This window comes from Cebus imitator, unplaced genomic scaffold (assembly GCF_001604975.1).
Source record: "Cebus imitator isolate Cc_AM_T3 unplaced genomic scaffold, Cebus_imitator-1.0 Scaffold172, whole genome shotgun sequence".
Taxonomy (NCBI): domain Eukaryota; kingdom Metazoa; phylum Chordata; class Mammalia; order Primates; family Cebidae; genus Cebus; species Cebus imitator.
In genome coordinates this window covers 305384-323822 of record NW_016107487.1, presented here as the reverse complement: position 1 = coordinate 323822, position 18439 = coordinate 305384, and the positions used below count along the sequence as shown (strand labels likewise).

The 18439-nt window shown below is 36.1% G+C and overlaps 1 protein-coding gene across 1 annotated transcript in view; it reads right to left on the bottom strand.

Annotated features, from left to right (window-relative positions):
• Positions 1–18439, bottom strand: part of SRBD1 (S1 RNA binding domain 1) — a 226268-nt gene that overhangs the window by 183272 nt on the left and 24557 nt on the right. The window contains exons 6-9 of the mRNA XM_017544825.2: positions 15710–15827; positions 14543–14681; positions 9283–9379; positions 7819–7954 (exon numbers count right to left, since the gene is read on the bottom strand). Coding sequence (XP_017400314.1) covers positions 7819–7954; positions 9283–9379; positions 14543–14681; positions 15710–15827 — 490 coding nt within the window. The remainder of the gene's footprint in view (positions 1–7818; positions 7955–9282; positions 9380–14542; positions 14682–15709; positions 15828–18439) is intronic.

Genomic DNA, 18439 nt, shown 5'->3' with positions numbered 1-18439 from the left:
ATTATTGAGATGATAAATAGTAACACAAATTAACCAAATAAGTAAGTCTCCCTTAAATGGTATTTTCTAGTCTATAACTATATATGTATATTATATATTAAAAATTAAAGAAACAAACAACATCACTTCAATATATATTCAGAGTTTTCAGTAATTCTTAACAGCTTTATTCTAATTATTCTTAATGAATGGAGTTTTAATAAACTAAGTTCTCCCTTTACAGAACACAAACTGATATTTTAATAATTTTAGCACATTTCTCTAACAAAAACTTAGATTTCCCATCTGTGGTGAAAGCAGTTAAAACAATTCAACTTAATATTACCAGAAAATAATTCTATGAAAATTTCTCAATTTGTCCTTTATGTTGAAAAGAAAGTCCAAAAAGAAAAAATATATATTTTTGTAACTTTAAATTTTAAAAATATTTTAGAGTAAAATTCTAAATATCAAATTGTCAAAGTTTTTAAAAAAATTATACAGAACTTTTTCTTTGTATGATTTTGCTTATATATTTGAGAAATTCTAAAGTAAACACCAGCAGAAATAAAACAATCACTGAGAAATAAATTTTTCGGCAGGGTACAGTGGCTCATGCCTGTAATCCTAGCACTTTGAGAGGCCAAGGCAGAAGGATTGGTTGAGCCCAAGAGTTCGAGATGAGCCTGGGAAACACGGCGAAACCCCAACTCTACAAAAAATACAAAAATCAGCCAGGTGTACTTGTGAGTGCCCACAGTCCCAGCTCCTCAAGAGGCTCAAGTGGGAGAATGGCTTCAGCCCTTAAGGCAGAGGTTGCAGTGAGGCATGATCGTACCACTGCACTCCAGCCTGGGTGACAGAGAAAGATATCGTCTAAGAAAAAAATTAAAAATTAAGCTTACACAAAACATATTCAATAAGACTGCATAGAACTATCTACAAAAAAATAAATTTTGAGTACAAAATAAACTTTAGTTTGAGCTCAGCAGAGACTTCCATATTTGACACAGGTTGTGCCAGCTTAGTAAACAGAAGTTCTTCATACAAGAAATTACCTCTAATAAATTAATTCAAGTAGAGTACAACAATATAGCGGAAACAGTTATTTAATTATGATTCACATAAGTACACCATTATATCACAATACATTATTGGAAGTTTTTTGTTCTTTTTTTTTTAACCATACCTAGTAATGTAATAAGTCGAACTTACAAAAAATCCTGACACACAGGAAAACCCATGGTGGAGAAGGGAGTAAGGTAACAGAATAAAGCTTGGGACAGAAACTGAAGTTGAAAATGAGTGGGTTAAAGCGGAATTACTGCAGATGGTGACACTGAACAGGAAATAGGTAGTGTAAGACACAGGAAATTGGGCATCAGTGAAAAGACACACCAAAAAAGATAAGCAACAGAAACTCTCATGAGAGAATGTGAAGACTGAGTTATAAATTCATGTGGTAGAAAAGGTCACACTAAGGACCAATTTGAAAAAGAAAGAAAAAAAGATGCAGCTGGAAGAATTAATTTACTAAGCAGCTATTAACTGTTACTCCAACAGTACTTGGAGAAGACTTCCACAGTAATTTTCCTTCACCACACTGTCTTTCATCATTTGCATTCATTTCTGTATTCTGTGATACTGTGTGCTGAGGTATCTATATAAACGCTGAAAAGTAAGGTTCAAAGTTGGAACATGAGGTTTCAGCACTACAGGAATTGGGAAGCTGTTTTTGTAACCTAGCACATAACATCACTCCAACCTGTACATGATAAACTAAAAAGTTCTTAAAACGGACATTTCCAAAATCCTCCGCTTTCCCAGGCCTGAATACTGTCACACTCAGAAACCTGTGTCAATCATAATCTTAAATTCAGTCACTAACTCAGAATGCCACATGTGCCAAACACACTAGTTAAAATGCAGAGCTCAATAAAATATTTTCAAACAGAAATTAGAAGGCTAGGTTTTAACAGAATAAAAGCATTCCCATTTTTCCAAAGTTGTAATAAAATTAAATCAACATAAAAGGTGGACAAAAGACAGAAAACCAATTCTGCAAAAGGAATTTTAGTATAGTCACTGGTACTATTAAAAATTATTTTTCATTGCATTACACCTGTATCAGTAGACCATAATAACTAGGTACATAAAATTTCACTGTACTAACATTCTTCCAAATTATTGAAAGTATGTACTTCACCTGATGTAGTAAATATAGTGTGCACAAAAGTAAAACGAAAAACTTTAGATATAGTAGTGAAACATCTCAAATCTTCAAAAGGGCAAGGTCCCTGTTACCTCTATACCCTAAATAGGACCCAACATACAATAACCTTTCAGGAAATATTTGTGGGATAATTGAACACTCTTCACGTCTTGTTATAACAAAACAAAAGATTTTCACATCTGTGTCATCTTAAATTAAAAACAATTACTTTTTTTTAAGAGGCAGGGTCCCACTGTTGCCCAGGCTGGAATGCAGTGGCCATTCACAGGAGCAATCCCGCTACTGATCAGCACAGGAGTTTTGACCTGATCCTTTTCTGATCTGGGCCAGTTCACCCCTCCTAGGCAACCTGGTGGTCTCCTGTTCCTGTGGGGTCACCATATTGATACCAAACTTAAGGTGAACACCCAATTAGTTTAGTGCACTTCAGCCCAGAAATCTTGAACTCAAGCAATCCTCCTGCCTCAGGCTGCCAAGTAGCTGGAACTACAATCATTCACCACTGTGCCCAGCAAAACAATTACATTCTTAATGATGAAAATTAAGTATTACATGAAAGATAAGGCATACTAGTTTTTCTATTATTCTCTTTATAGCAATAAAATGCAGATAGGAAGAAAAATGAATTTAAAAATTATTTATTGAGAAATTTCAGGTTTAAAAAACACTGGCAGTTTCCTGATTCCAAATCTCCCCCTCACTTTCTCGAAAAACTATAAAACCAATAAAGAGAATAAATAAAACACAACATACGGCCCACCTCTCTGCACTTCTAGGAGACAGAGAAATATACTGGCATCAGATTTCTCAAATATAATATACGAAGGAAGCCAAGAGCATAGCAACATATTCAAGAAACTTATGGAAAGAAAGTATAAACAAAAATGATTATTATACCATACCAAGCTATCATGCAAGTGTTAAGGTCACAGAAAACAATTCTGAATGTGTAAGAACTCAGAGAATATTGTACACATATACCTTTCTTGAGGCATTCACTAGAGTAGAGGTTAGCAAACTATGGCCCATGGGCCAAATACTGCCTGCCATCTGGTTTTGTGAATAAAATTTTATTGAAACACAACCATGCTCATTCTTTATGTATTGTCTATGACTGCTCTTGTGTTACACAGCAATTGTGTAGTTGTAACAAAAGCCATCTGGCTCACAAAGCCTGAAATATTTGTTCACTGGACCTTTACAGGAAAAGTTTACCAATTCTATACTGGACTACATAACAAGTTTCATTCGCTCAAAAGACTTTAGAAAGCTCTGGCAAAAGGACTAAGGGCAAGCATTTAACATAAAACAAGAGTGGGGGCAATTTCCATTAAGAAGGCACAGGTTGCAATGCAATCCTCATACCAAAGCAGACTTCAAGATAAAAAGCATTAAATAACGTAATAAAGAAAACTTTATACAATGTTAAAAGCCACATTCCAGCTCTGGAATAGAACAAGGAGCATAGGATGCTGTACTTTAAAGATGTTGTTAGGAGTGATATCACCAAAAATGGTGGCAGTAGGTGAGGAAGGAGACCCAGGCATCTGGGATCACGTCCCCTTGACCTCTACACTGCATTTCAATAGAAGAAAAGGCTGGCTGACTGGCAGCGCCTCCTGAATCACCTTCCTGTAAGACACCAGGCATGGTACAGGGGAATCTCTCCAGAAGACATCGTTTTTACTTAAACAAGATCAAACCCCCACCCCACTGCTCCATCCAAAGACCAGAATCCTTTCACATGTAATTCCTAAAACTATAATCCCAAGACCCTTTCATATGTGATTTCTAAAGCTGTAAACCCAAGACTCTTTCACTTCTAATTTCTAAGGCTATAAACCTGAGATCCTTTCACGTATAACATCTAGAGTGTAAGACTATGTAAGGGCAGAGCTTCTGTTTGTTAGGGGAGTTTGGCCATTTGGACAAAAGAGAAAGCCTTGCTGCGGGGTCATAATAAAAAAAAAAAAAAACCCTTCCTTTCTGGTTCAGTGTCCACTTCTCATGGCCACTCCGGAAACTCTGGAATTCGATCCCTCCACAAAGGTAACTGATAAGGTAGCAAAAAGTGTCAGAATTAACTTTTTCACAACTATGGAATCTAATAAAAATTTTCTAACAACCAGAGAAACACAGAAAGAAGGTGTAAAATTTCCATAAGAGAACACTACTCAGCAATGGCCTCTGAAGATGACAGCCCACGTTCCTAGGGCAGATTGCTCTTACCAGAAGGAGCAATAGGGACCTTATTCTCAAATAACTATGGTTGTGTGTTTTGATGTCTGGTGGGTCCCTGAGGAACTGACTCAAGGGCTTGCCTTTGTTTCATATTCCTTGGAGCTTACTCAGGACAGAAGCAGCCTCCAAGGTGGCGTTTGTCAAAAGTACTTGAAGGCAAATGCATTAGGCCCAGCCACAAGGGGTAAGAGATAACATGGGGGCAACTAAAAGACAGACCAAAAAATCTGTGAAAAAAGCAGCTTGGAAATGAGGTATTTGAGGGAAAAAGGGCTTTTTAAAATTCCTGTGCATGCTGAGGGCTAGATGCATGCTCTAAACAGATCTGAGAAAACCTTAAGCTTTCACCTCTTAATGAACTTTGGGCTCCATGCAAACAGGAAGAAAAGGCTAAGGCAGAGCTGTTAATGGCCTCACTAAGTGTTGAAGGAGTGCCCCAACAAAGAGCCAATTGCGAAGTCTGGGAGAATTGGGGTTTTTTTTCTTTTGGGGGAGTTTTTGTGGGGTTTTATTTTGGTTTTGGCTCCAGGTATTTCAGGGAATCTGTCAATCAACTAGATGGTTACTAAGCTAACAAGGGAGACCTCAGTGGCCACACATAACAAAGAATAAAAATTTACAAAAATAGTTTGGAAAAGTCACTAGAACAAACCACCACCCATAACAAGCAGCAACAACAAACACTAGGGAGGGGAGAGAATCTGATTTCCAGAGCTGCCAAGTTATAATATACAACATACCCAGAGTTTACAAACAAAACAAAAAAACAAAGAAACTGTCCCTGAGGAAGCTTAGACATGGAACTTACAAAACAAAGATTTTAAATTAACAGTCTTAAATGTGCTGAATTCAAGAAAATCATGAACAGAGACCTAAAGAAAGCCAGGAGAATGATCTTTCAACCATATAGAAAAATAAAAGAGTTAGAAAAGAACCAAATAGAAATTACAGAGCTGAAAAGTACAATGACTGACATAAAAATGTACTACGCATTCAACAGCAAATTTGAATAAAAACAACAAATCAACAAGCCTAAAGATAGGTCAAATGGGAATACACAGTCAGAGAAAAAAGAAAAAAACAAAAGAACAGAGGCTGAGGCCTGTGAGACACTATCACACTCTCTACCTATAATGGGAGTCCCAGGAGAGAAGAGAAAGGTGCAGAAAGAATATTTTTTTAAATTATTATGAAGAATTTCTCAAGTTTGATGAAAAACATTAGTCTACACATCTAAGTGAGGGCCTTCTCTTCCCAGGTCCACGAGGGGCGTGGTTTCAAAGGTAGGAGTTTCCTGGCTCCACACCTCCATCCGGGAACCTGAGGGGTTTCAAAAGTATAGTTTTTTTGTGTGGGTTTCCCCTGCCCTGGGCTAGGTAGAAAAAGCCTGGTGAGGCTTCTTTGTCCAAAAAAACCCAGGGAAAGCTCTGGGAGGAAGGGGCTCTGTAACTCAGAGTTGTGGACCAAGCAGCCAGTCTGGTATCAGAGTCAAAGATCAATCACTCCAAAGGAACTTTGAAAGAACTCCTCTCATTGGATGAGAACATGAATGGGGAGGGAATAACTCAAGGGTTAAAACTCCAGCTGCTCCTACCTATACAGATTCCTTCTCTGGATCGCCTCCCACGATGATGTGGGAGCTTGTCTGTCTGTCTTTCTTTCTTTCTCTCTCTCTCTCTCTCTCTCTCTCCTCTCTCTCCACTCTCTCTCTCTCTCTCTCTCTGTCTGTCTGTCTGTCTAATAAATCGCTTTTCCATAAAACTCTTTGGGTCCATGATATTTATTCGAACGGGTCCCTTTCCCCATTCTTAGGGGTTAGTGAGGTCAAGAACCTCTTTGGAACTGGGAGCTGAGTAAGGTTCCCCAGTTACATAAGAACCACAATAAACTCAAGTAGGATATACTCAGAGAGACCCACAACAAGACACATTACAATCAAACTGTCAAAAAAAAAAAAAAGATAGAGAATCCTGAATGCAGCAGAGAGAAGAGACTTGCCATGAATAAGGCATCGTAAGATTAACAGCTGATTCCTCATAATAAAATGTGGAGACCATACCATAAGAGTGGATGGTATATTCAGTATTAAAAGGGGGGATAAAAACCATCAACCAATAATTCTATATTTAAAAACTCTCCATAGAAAATGAAGAGAATGTTTAATGGGTATAGAGTTTCAGTTTTGCAGGATAAAAAAGTTCTGGAGATTGGTTGCACAACAATATGCTTCTTATTACTGAAGTGCATGCTTAAAAATGGCTATGACGGTACATTTTATGTTATGTGCATTTTATCACAACTAAACATAGATTTTTAAAGAAGGAGAAATTAAGATTTTCTAGAAAAACAAAAACTAGGGAGTGTGTCACTAGTAGACCTGGCTTACATGAAATACTACAGGAAGTGCTTCAGACTGGAATAAAGGGCACTAGACAGTAACTTGAAGACATACAAAGAAATAAAGAACACTGGGGCTGGCTGTGGTGGCTCATGCCTGTAATCCCAGTACTTTGGAAGGCTGAGGCAGGTGGATTACCTGAGGTCGGAAGTTTGACACCAGCCTGACCAACAAGGAGAAACCCCATATCTACTACAAATACAAAATTAGCCAGGCGTGGTGATGCATGCCTGTAATCCCAGCTACTCAGAAGTCTGAGACAGGAGAATCGCTTGAACCCAGGAGGCAGAGGTTGCAGTAAACCGAGATTGTGCCACTGCACTCCAGCCTGGGCAACAAGAGTGAAACTCCATCTCCAAAAAAAAAAAAGAAATAAAGAACACTGATAAAGGTAGCTACATATGTAAATATAAAAGTCAATATTATTGTATTTTTGTTTTTTAACTCCTCTCTTTTTTCCCTATCATTTAAAAGCCATATTCCACAATGAAGATACAGCCTATGAATACATTTAGGAAAAAAAAAAATTAGTAAACTGAAAAATGAAATTAAAAGACTGAGGTACAATGACTATGATTTATACAACTAAATGAGACCTCTCACATTTTATTCTAAATCGATATCTCAGGTTTGTATTTCACATGGAAGAGATCCAGAACTGAGCTCAACTACAAGCATACTGGGAAGCAAAGTCTAACAAAAAGATCACCAGCCATAAAGTCAAGATACCTAAAATGTTATAGTGTCAGCTTTGCTAATAATTCTCAATGTCACTTATCAACTTCTCTGGGTCATTAGTTCCCAATTTGTGAAGTGGTAAGGATATGACAGTATTATAAGAATTTAGATAGAGAATAAAGAAAACAGTTGACATAAAATTCTTTAAATTCTTAGTAAAGTAGCAGGCAAATCCAAAATATTATCATTATTACTACTATCAGCATGCACATGCAGTTTTCTTATTTACCTGATGATGGTGAATGGTTCTTATGTTGCACGAAAAATGCTGGTACAGCAGAAACTTATCAACATCTTTCTCATTTACCTTTTTTGAGGACACTTTTGCCAGAGACGACTGAATAGAAACATGTCTATTCTGACACCTGTTCAGATATACAAGTGTTCAAAAAACAAGCAGTTATTAATCTGTGCTTTAGTAAAGAAATACATTATATACAAATAAGGACAGCAAAACAGTTAAGCCATTACCAAATGAGATATTTTTAACGATGCCTACCTATGAAAATGATATTACTGGCCCATCAAAGAGGACTCTTTGCCTACTCATGCTAGCATAGTCCTCCAGATCTATCTACATATCTACTCAATCTCCCCATAAAATGCCTAAATGAATTCAGATACCATCTGCAATTATGCAAAAGATCAAAACTATCCAGAAATCACACCAATGGCTCTGATCTAAATATCAGACTTTTCTCATCACTAAGTTAGGTAGTCACAGTCAATTAGAAACTAAAAAGAAGAGAAACAAAAGGATGTGTCAGGACAGCTTCCAATAACAATTTATAATACTGAACCAAATCTCAACAGCATAATAACTTATAAAAACACATTTTAAAACCTGACCAATTATTTTGCTTCGACTCATTCCTGCTGGGGCCACTGAGAAAACAGAAAAGTTATCTCCCTTGTACTAACAAAAAAACCCTGACAAGCAACAGTAGTCAACTAGGTCATCTCTTCCTTTCCTCTCCTCTGCACAGTTCAAGCAGCTAGAGATGTGGAGGGAGAGAGAGGAAGAACAGACCTCTGGCAGAAGCCTGTCTTTTCTTCTGATACACAGCAGAAAAAGAACAAAGTATATAAAAATGAGGTTTTAAATTTATGTATTTTTTAAAATGAGATATAAAACCGATAAGCCCAAGAAGGCTCTAGGTCAAAGATCTCTAATCTCTTATGTATTGGGACTGTGATGTCATGGATAAGCTGCTCTTCTCAAAAGCTAAAAATCATTTGGAGGGCAGTACTTTTATGCATATCTGATATTACACATTCCCAAGTCAAGCAATCACTGGTAAACACCAGAAACAAGATACGATAAAATTAAGCATATATCACAATCAACATGTTTAAAAAGCAATGCCACTCTAAAGGACATGAATCTCTCTTAGTATATATTTTGCAAGGCAATGGTTTTTAAACTTATCAGACCCCTCCACTGAGATGACTCAGTGTAAAGAGGGTTAAGTAGGCAGAGTTCCAGGCTCCCTGACCAGAATTCAATTAAAACAACTTTACTTTTATCTGTTTTATATATTAGGGTTCTGTTGTTTGAACAAAGAGTTCTTCTACTTAAAAAAAAAAAAGTCTGAAAACAAAGTTTTTAATGAACGCTGGTATTAGCACTAACCGTGTGACCCTTAACAGCACGAGTCCATAAAGCAGAAAACTCCATAAAAGAGTTACTCACAATTTCCGAATGAAGTCAAGCGTGTCTTTGTCTTTAGCAATCATGTCTGCTAAAATATGCTGCACTCCTGTTTCAATATCCTGGAGCGTTGAAAGCCCTTTAGAAGGGTAAGAGGGAAAACAAAAACAAAAAGTGTAAGATTGGTTTTAAATTCTCTAATCAAATCACGGTAAATTAATTCCAGTCAAAATAAAACCTTAAATTGACAGTCTTAAGACAGAAAATATTGTAGCAGTATACTAGCTTCCCTTTGTAACAAAAACAAGTCTCCAAAAGCAATAATACAGGCCCTTTACATATTATATTGCCCAGTGGTAAAAATGCATCTCCAGCCAGCTGCCTGGTCTAATCCTGGTTCTATCATTTGCCAGTTGTGAGACACTAGGCAAGCTACTTGATTGACTTCTGTGTACCTGTTTTCTATAAAAGTGAAATCACAATAGTACCTCCTTTATGAAGTGATTACAAATATTAAAGATGTTAAAGGAAATATTTATTAATAAGAGTCAAAACCCAATGGACACTACTCCATTTGTTTAAAAAATTATCCTTTAGAAGCAATTTCTATTTTGGATTATGGGGCATTTATTCATTTTCAATGACCCATTTGAATTTCACAAATCTCAAAAGCACAAAACAAGAGCTTTCACCCAGTTGTTCCTCTTCACAGTTAGTCTACAGATGGGCATTAAGTTCTCTCTAAGCACTTCTGATTTGCTAATTTATGGCAATAAATCTTATAAATCAAGGTCTCTCTGATATCAGCTTACAATGAGAGAGATCATTTGCATTCCTTTGTTTCATTTATTTTGTCTTTATCATTCTATTTGGATGAAAGGTTTTTTGCATTAACCTTGAATTACACAAGCACTGCATCTCATATGTATGTTTTTCTGTGAGTAAAGTTTTAAAACAACTTCACTTTTATCTAGTAATAAGGTACAAAAGCCAAAGAGGACAAGAGGACATTTATTATGGCATAATTAATAATAGAAGATGTCTAGTTTGGTTGTGTTAGGAAAGCTATGTTAAATACTGAAGTAATTATGTTTACAGCTATAAACAACATGGGTACAGGGCACTTCTTGTTTTTTTTTGTTTTTTGAGATGGTGTCTTGCTGTCACCCAGGCTGGAGTGCAGTGGCACGCTCTTGGCTCACTCTAACTTCTGCCTTTTGGGTTCAAGCCATTCTCCTGCCTCAGCCTACCAAGTAACAGGATTACAGGTATGCATGACCACACCCGGCTAACTTTTGTATTTTTAGTAGAGATGGGTCTATTTCGCCATGTTGACTGGACCGGTCTTGAACTCCAGACCTCAAGTGATCTGTCCACCTCAGCCTTCCAAAATGTTGGGATTATAGGCATGAGCCACTGCACCCAGTTTGCACATGGATTGCACCCAGATCCACCTCTACATGGATTAATTACAATAAAAGTTGGACCAAGGGGGCCTGCCTCTCTTGCCACCTCTTCTGCCTCCTCCACCTCTTCTGCTTTTGCTATTCCTGAAACAGAAAGAACTTCTCTTCCTTTTTCTCCTCAGCAAATTCAATGTGAAGATGATGAGGATGAAGACCTTTATGATAATCCACTTCCACTTAATAAACAGTAAATATATTTTCTCTTCCTTACAATTTTCTTAATAACATTTTCTTTTTTCTAGCTTACCTTATTATAAGAATATAGTATATAATACATGTAACATATAAAATATGTGTTCATCGACTTTATGTCATCAATAAGGCTTCAGGTCAACAGTAGGCTAGTAATAGTTAAGTTGTCAGGAAGTCAAAAGTTATACCTAGATTTTCAACTTTGAAGTGGGAGTTGAGGGTGGAGGTGTCCCCCTAATCTCTATATTATGCAAGGGTCAACTATATTTTAAAGAAATTTAAAGAAAGAAATTTGGCTAATGAAACTAATAGGAATTCTATTTACATTTTGAGAAAACTTTACTATGAGGGTATTTTCAGTAACAAATTACCTTTACAAGATGGAAGACTGTATATTTAACAGACTTAAAACAGCTACAGTACATGAAGCGCTCAATAAACATTTGCTCTTGTGTTAGCTCTCTCTGTCTTTATCTAGGAAAACCATTTATAAGAACTAATTCCTGGAGTCCCAAGTACCTCAAAGTATCATTACATAAAGTTTAAAGAGAACATCAGTGTGATAAGTCAGTAGTAAAGATGGAACCTACAGCGAGAACCATTAATGGAAGCAGAGAACAGAAAGAAGAAATTATAGACTTTGCAATAACAAAGGGCCTTCGAAAATGGATCATAATAGAACAATGTAATTTGAAGACCTTACGTAATTAGTGAATCTAATCAAAATTGTGCTAGAGCTCTACAGAAATGTTGTAAAGTGTAGCCTAAGGATCCAAAAGTAAAATCATACCAGGTACTTATTAAAACTGTGAATTCCTAGACTATGGAACTGATGTGTTTAATGGAGGATCCCAGATAACTCTGATACTCATTAAACTTTAAAAAACTTCTGCTGGGAAGTGCCTTGAGCTACTTCTAGAGCAGTGGTTCTCAATGGGAGATAGAAATTTTCAGAGTCATTTGGGACACTTTTTCAAATTATATTCCCCTTCTCAGTACAATCAGGGAGAAAAAAAATTTAAAAAGAAAGTCTTCTGTGTTTTGAAAAAGTTCCTTCCCCAGTCAAAGAGAATAGATCTTACGGGTTTAATACACCCAAAGATAACAGAAGTTCCAAAAGTTTAGCATCTCAGTTAAATCAAGAGGAAATATGGTCCACAGAACCAGAAAATCATATGCATTACAGTGAAATTTTTTCAGCTACAGAATCTTCAAACCTCCACACCTGCAAACAAAAACCAAAAGGCCAACATTTCTTTTCACTTTCTCTGCACTTAGGCTACCTCTTCTTATATGTAACAGAACAATCAGTTACTCCCTCTTGTACACAAAAGTAGTATTTTGGATCTCCCAGAACATAGTCCCTTTGTGGCACAGTATAGCTTTACGATTCAGACCAAATGCTTGCTGGTTGGTGGCAAGCAAGCAAGAAGTGTCTTCTACAGGGGGAAAAAAACTGAACTATCTGGTTTCTTAAATATTTCTTTCAGGAATGAGAGGAATTATGAAACTTCTTTAGAAAAACAAATAAAATTAAGGGTGATCACGATTGTGCGTAAAAAAAAAAGGAGGAAAAAAAAAAAAAAAAAAAAAAAAAAAAAAAAAAAAAAAAAAAAAAAAAAAAAAAAAAAAAAAAAAAAAAAAGCAATACCTAGCTAGCTTATATAGACTAACTTATAATAATTCTACATTTTTGATCAGGGTAAAAGAGGGAGTAAAGCAAACAAAAGTCCTGATATGTCTGCTAGTATAGTACTACTCTAACTGTGCTGGGCCCTGAACTATCCACATTATAAGAAGTATCACCAAGTGTCCACTGTCATGTATTCCAGCAGCATCACCATGTATAACAATCTAAAGAGATATGGTTCAAAATCCTACTCAATAGGAACTCAGTATATAAGAGAACTCAAGAGACCTTGGTATCAAGGGTAGTGAGAAGTAGAAGGTAAGTAAATCAACAAGAAGAAAAATAAAAAATAAAAACAGTTGATAAGCCTTTGTGCATCTGACATTCTGAAAGTTTCGACATTCCATTTTAATAAAACATACAATCACTGGGGACAGACACTTCCTACTGTGGTTAACCTTAATGCATAGCTATAGTCTTAGCTATTATTAAAATATTAAGTGTTACAATCAGAAATCTAACTATAAATATACATTAAAAATTAAACAAACTTGAATTTTACTCATTTCAACCCATCTCGAAATTCAAATAATCCTATTTTACTTTTTCTTTACATTATTGCCCTTCTACAAACATTAAGATAAGAGTGTTTGGGTATGAACAGATATTTGGATTTTACAGACACACCTAATCAATTTTTTAAATCATAAATTCACATTTGCTGTGTTATTTAAAATAAAAACAGGCTACGGTATGCTGTAATTTTCTACAGGTTAATACATACTGTGGATTTTGTTATCAGAGACTGCCCCTATAGACATTTACATGTCCCAGCCTAAGGGATCCACAAAGGGACAAAAGAAACTGGAGGTAGGGGCGGGGTAGAAAGATGTCGTTCAAAGGGTACAAAGTTATAGTAGCTATGGAGGCTAAAAAAGACTAGAGATCTAACATAGAGCACGGGGACTACAGTTAATAATATCATAATGTATACTGGAAATCTGCTAAGACAGATTTTAGGTGATCGTAACACAAAAGAAGGTTAACTAGGTGAGATGATGAATATGTTAATTTGCTTATCATGTACAGAATAGCTTGACTATAGTACTCATTTCACTATGTATTAATATATGTATATCAAAACATGTTGCCCATGTTAAGTATATAATTTTTAATATTAAAAAATAATTTTTTAAGAGTAGAGATCACCAGAGCATCAATCTCCCCACTCAATCCCAACAGCGAATTCCTGAGGAAAAGCCACTCTTAACCAAAGTTTTTACTCTACGGCTCATTTTTACAATGAAACCAATCCATCTTGACATTTATCAACTGTCATTTTCCTTGAGTTTTTCTTAGAAATACCTCTCCCTTTCTTCTTCCCTCTCTTATTCTCTCTTGTGCATGCACACACACGAAAGAATAGGAAGATACACTTGGAAGGAAATTTCAGAAAAAGACACTTTACTTCTAGAGTAGAACTGTGAAAGTGGAGCTTCACTTTACACTTCCTAGATGTCAGAACTGTTGACATTTTTAAAGACAATTTATGACTTTTATAAGTAAACAAATTTCTAGAAATAAAAGCTTTAATGGACAATATAGGAGAATCTTTACAACCTTGAGATATGAAGGAATTTCTTTAAAAAGAAAAAACAGCTATTAACGATAATAAAACGAAACCAATACCTATTTATCAAGAGAAGGCATAAAGCGAAAAAAGTTACAAACTGGGGAAAAAGATTTGCAACACATATAAATGACTAAAAATATTTTAAAATATTTTTAAAAAGAAAACGCAATAGAAAAACAAGCAAAGACTAGAACAGGCACTTCATTAAAAGAGAAACGCTATTGGCTACTCAATAGGTATGTCCGGATTTGTTTTATTTCAATTATTCTACATACGCTACAATATTCTTTTGTATAATCATTACTTAACAGTTTTTTAAACATACTTTTTTTAAATTTATAAAAAAGAAACAAAGTTGATCTCTGTAAATAAAGCCAGTACCTTTAACATCAGGCCTAATGTATGATAGCAGATTAAGCTCCCCTGGTTTCTCAAGCAGGGTCCTGGCTGCTCCTTCTAAGCCCAACTGTCTTGCTCTCTGGGCTTTGGTCCCTTTGCTCCCAGTTTTATATGGAGCAGACTAGAAAATAAAGGCAGAAAGCATATGATTCAGTTTTAAAAAACAAAAGTTAAAGCTAGGATACAAAATTAGAAGACATGCTGAGAATGCTAAAAGAATCCTTTTCTCAATCCTTGTTTCTTCCTTCAGAGATGAATTAATACTAACTAGAAAATGCTTACTGTATGAAGATGGTATGTGCCTTATTTCGTTCTTTATATTTTTCCATATGCTAAATTAGTTGTTTGGTTTCACTCACCTTAAAAACTCATTGCCTGGACTGCAAAGTCCTCAACTCAAGCAAGCACCTTTAAAAGTATTCTACACACAATTCTTAATCCACACATCCCTCAACCTACCACCATCTGGCTTCTCTTGACTTGCTAGAAGGTAACACAAAATCCATGATCTCCTTGCAAGTGATAACACAAAAATCCATGATGATCTCCTAATTACCAAATATATTCAGTCCTTATTTTGTCAAACTTCTCTGCTACATGTAACTACTGATCATGACCTCCATCTAAACCTCTCTTCCCTGCTATTCCAGGGCATCATCATCTCTTGATTCTCCTCATACTTGCCTATTTTTTTCACGTCTCCTTAAGCTTTCTAACCCTCTACCCACATTTTAAAAGGTGGTATCTTCCAGTGGTACTATCCTGACCTGCTGACAAATCCACCTTGAGTGAGTCCTTCTATTCTCATGGTTTCATATTCCAACTACAGACTGAAGACGTACGTATGGAGGTCTCTAGTTCAGCAGTCTCCGATAAGCTTCACATTTGTATAATCTACTGTCCTTCCCTACTTGACTGGAAATTCCTTGAGACAAAGACCATGTATTTATTCATCTTTGTACACCCAAGTGCCTAGCACCAAAAAAGCACTCTATAAATATTTGTTAAATAAAAAATAAATATTTTGTTGCATTAAATAATGGTGGCCAATGATGTTAGCTTTTTATTTCTTGGTCTTCCTTAACCATAAGAAGACCCAAATTGTAATACAGTCAGGTACTACATTAAAAGGTAAAAAGGGTTCCTTACCACATGTTCTAGTTCTTCAAATGTTTTACAATTCAGCAAGGCTTTTAACAAGCACTCTGACATCTTCCCTTCCTTCTTAATTTTCTGGATTGTATTATGAACTTTCTTTACAACGGCCCTGAAAAGAGAAACTTTTGTAATATACAAGACCTGTGTCAAAACCTTCTTTTTAAGACTACTTCAAACTTACAGAAAAGTTGCAGGTAAAGTAAAAGAAACTTTATTCTCTCTGATCTGTTTGAGAATAAGTTAACAGCCCCACAGCCCGACACTTTAATGTGATTCATATATATACAAATCTTCTCCTGCATAACCACAAAATAACCATCAATATCAGGTAATTAATACTAATATTCATTACCATCTAATCTGCAGACCTCATTCAAGTTTTACCAATTGTCCCAATAATATCCTGCATGGTGAATTCAGTTAAGAATTATGGGTTACATGTAGTTGCCATGCACCTACAGTCTCGTTCAAGCTAAAACAATATTTCATTCTCTCCTTGATTTTCTTCTTGATAAGGCCTTGATATTTTTGAATGCTACAGGACAGTTATTTTGTAGAATGTCCTGCAGCTTAGGTTTCTCTGATGTTTCCTCACAATTAAATACAGAAGGAGCACCTTTGACAGAAATATAGAAGTCATACTGTGTTCTTCTCACTACACCTTATTAGGTGGCAAATGATTTTGATTTGTCCCATTTCTGATTAACTATGATCATTTCATCAAGGTAGTATCTGTGAGTTTCTCCACAACACAGGTACTCTTTATCTTTATTCCTCTTGTAATTATAAGTATTTTGTGGAGAGGTACTTTGAGACTATATAATTATCCCATTCCTCATCAAACTCTGAATTTCTTATTTTACTTAGTGCTTACAAACCATTGCTATCATTTATCTTAATGTTCAAATTGTTCCAGATTTGGCCAGAAGTAGCCCCTTTAAGGTAGCTTCTGTGTCCTTCTGACATGTCCCTGTCATTGTGCAACCACTTCCTTATTCTCTGGCATACAATATTTCAGGTTCATCTTCTAGTTTCCCTGCCCCAGGAATCAGGAGACTGACACTTAGAAAGCAAGTTATGGGTACTAGGTATGTTCATTGCTACTGGAGTATCACTGCTCAGGATGAGCAACCTACCACCCACAATTGGTTTCCAAATACCATTCCCCACTAAAAAGAACCAAGATTCCATCTAGAAAAGCTGATTCCAGGAATCAATTTACAGGGATCACTAAACAAGTTAGGACAAAAGGAAGGCTGGGCACAGTAGTTCCCCCACTTTACAACAGGTTTTCACTGTAAATATACAATCCTATTGTTACAGGATGATGCTTCTCATCCTATTGTATTACCTCCTATTTATAGGCGCTCCCTAACAATGGTATTGCTAAAATGATGGGCAAAAGTTAGAAATGATAATATGATTTATTCAAAATGACCGATGGAAAAGAAAATTAAATCTACTTATAAATTAAAAAAAAAAAAAAAAACTAAAGGCAGAAGGCTGTAAACTAAAGAGACGAATATGTAGTCCTTAGATTACAACCTGTATGTCTTCCATAGTCAGGGTAGCCCAAGATTGTTTTCAAGGGCTAAAGCCTACCAAGGTCATTTTAACAAAAAGCCAATTCCTTTTGTCCTATTAGCCTGCACATAAGGAAGAAGAGAGTTATCTTTAGAGAAAAATACAAAAAAAACTTTTCTTACTATCCAGAATCATATTCTTTAATTCACTTTTCAACAGTGAATTTAAAAATATTTTTTACCTTGCAACCCAGGATACACACATACATATGCTGCATAATTGAAACATTTCATGAAACAATATTTACCTTTACCACATAAATGTACTCCTATATTTTCTATTCACTATTTCATTTTTTTAAATGGCATGACTTATTAAACTGGTTTTACTTCTCATCTAGGGTAGCAATTAACAGATTGAAAACCAATACTCTAGTTACAGAAAATGCTGAACCTAAGAAAAAATAGAACCTGGGAACAAAAAGCGGTTTATGAGTTCTGCTGCAGCAGACCTAAACGTACCTGCCCAGCAGATCTGAATGAACAATGGAGCTCACAGTTCAGCACTTGAGCCCCTAAAAAGGACAGACTGTCTCCTCAAGCAGCTCCCTGACCCCTGTACATCCAAAGAGTCACCTCATAAAGGAGATATCAGACTGACATTTGACGGGTATCCTTCTGGGACAAAGATGGCAGAAGAAGAAACTGGTAGCAACCCTTACTGTTCTGCAGCAGCTGCAGGCGATCCCCAGGCAAGCAGGGCCGGGAGTGGACCTCAGCAGTCCTACAGCAGAGGGGCCAGACTGTTAGAAGGAAAACTAAGAAACAGAAATAACTTCATCATCAACAAACAGAACGTCCACTCAGAGACCCAATCTGAAAGTTAGCAATCTGAAACTCAGAAACTACAAAGACGACAGGTAGATAAATCCATAAAGATGGGAAGAAACCAGCGCAAAAAGGATGAAAACACCCAAAACCAGAACACCTCTCCTCCTACATGGGATCACAACTCCTCACCAGCAAGGGAACAAGGTTGGATGGAGAATGAGAGTAATGAAATGACAGAATCAGACTTCAGAAGGTGGGAAGTAAGGAACTTCTGTGAACTAAAAGAACATGTTCTAACCCAATGCAAAGAAACTAAGAACCTTGAAAAAAGATTTGACAAAATGCTAACGAGAATGGACAAAATAGA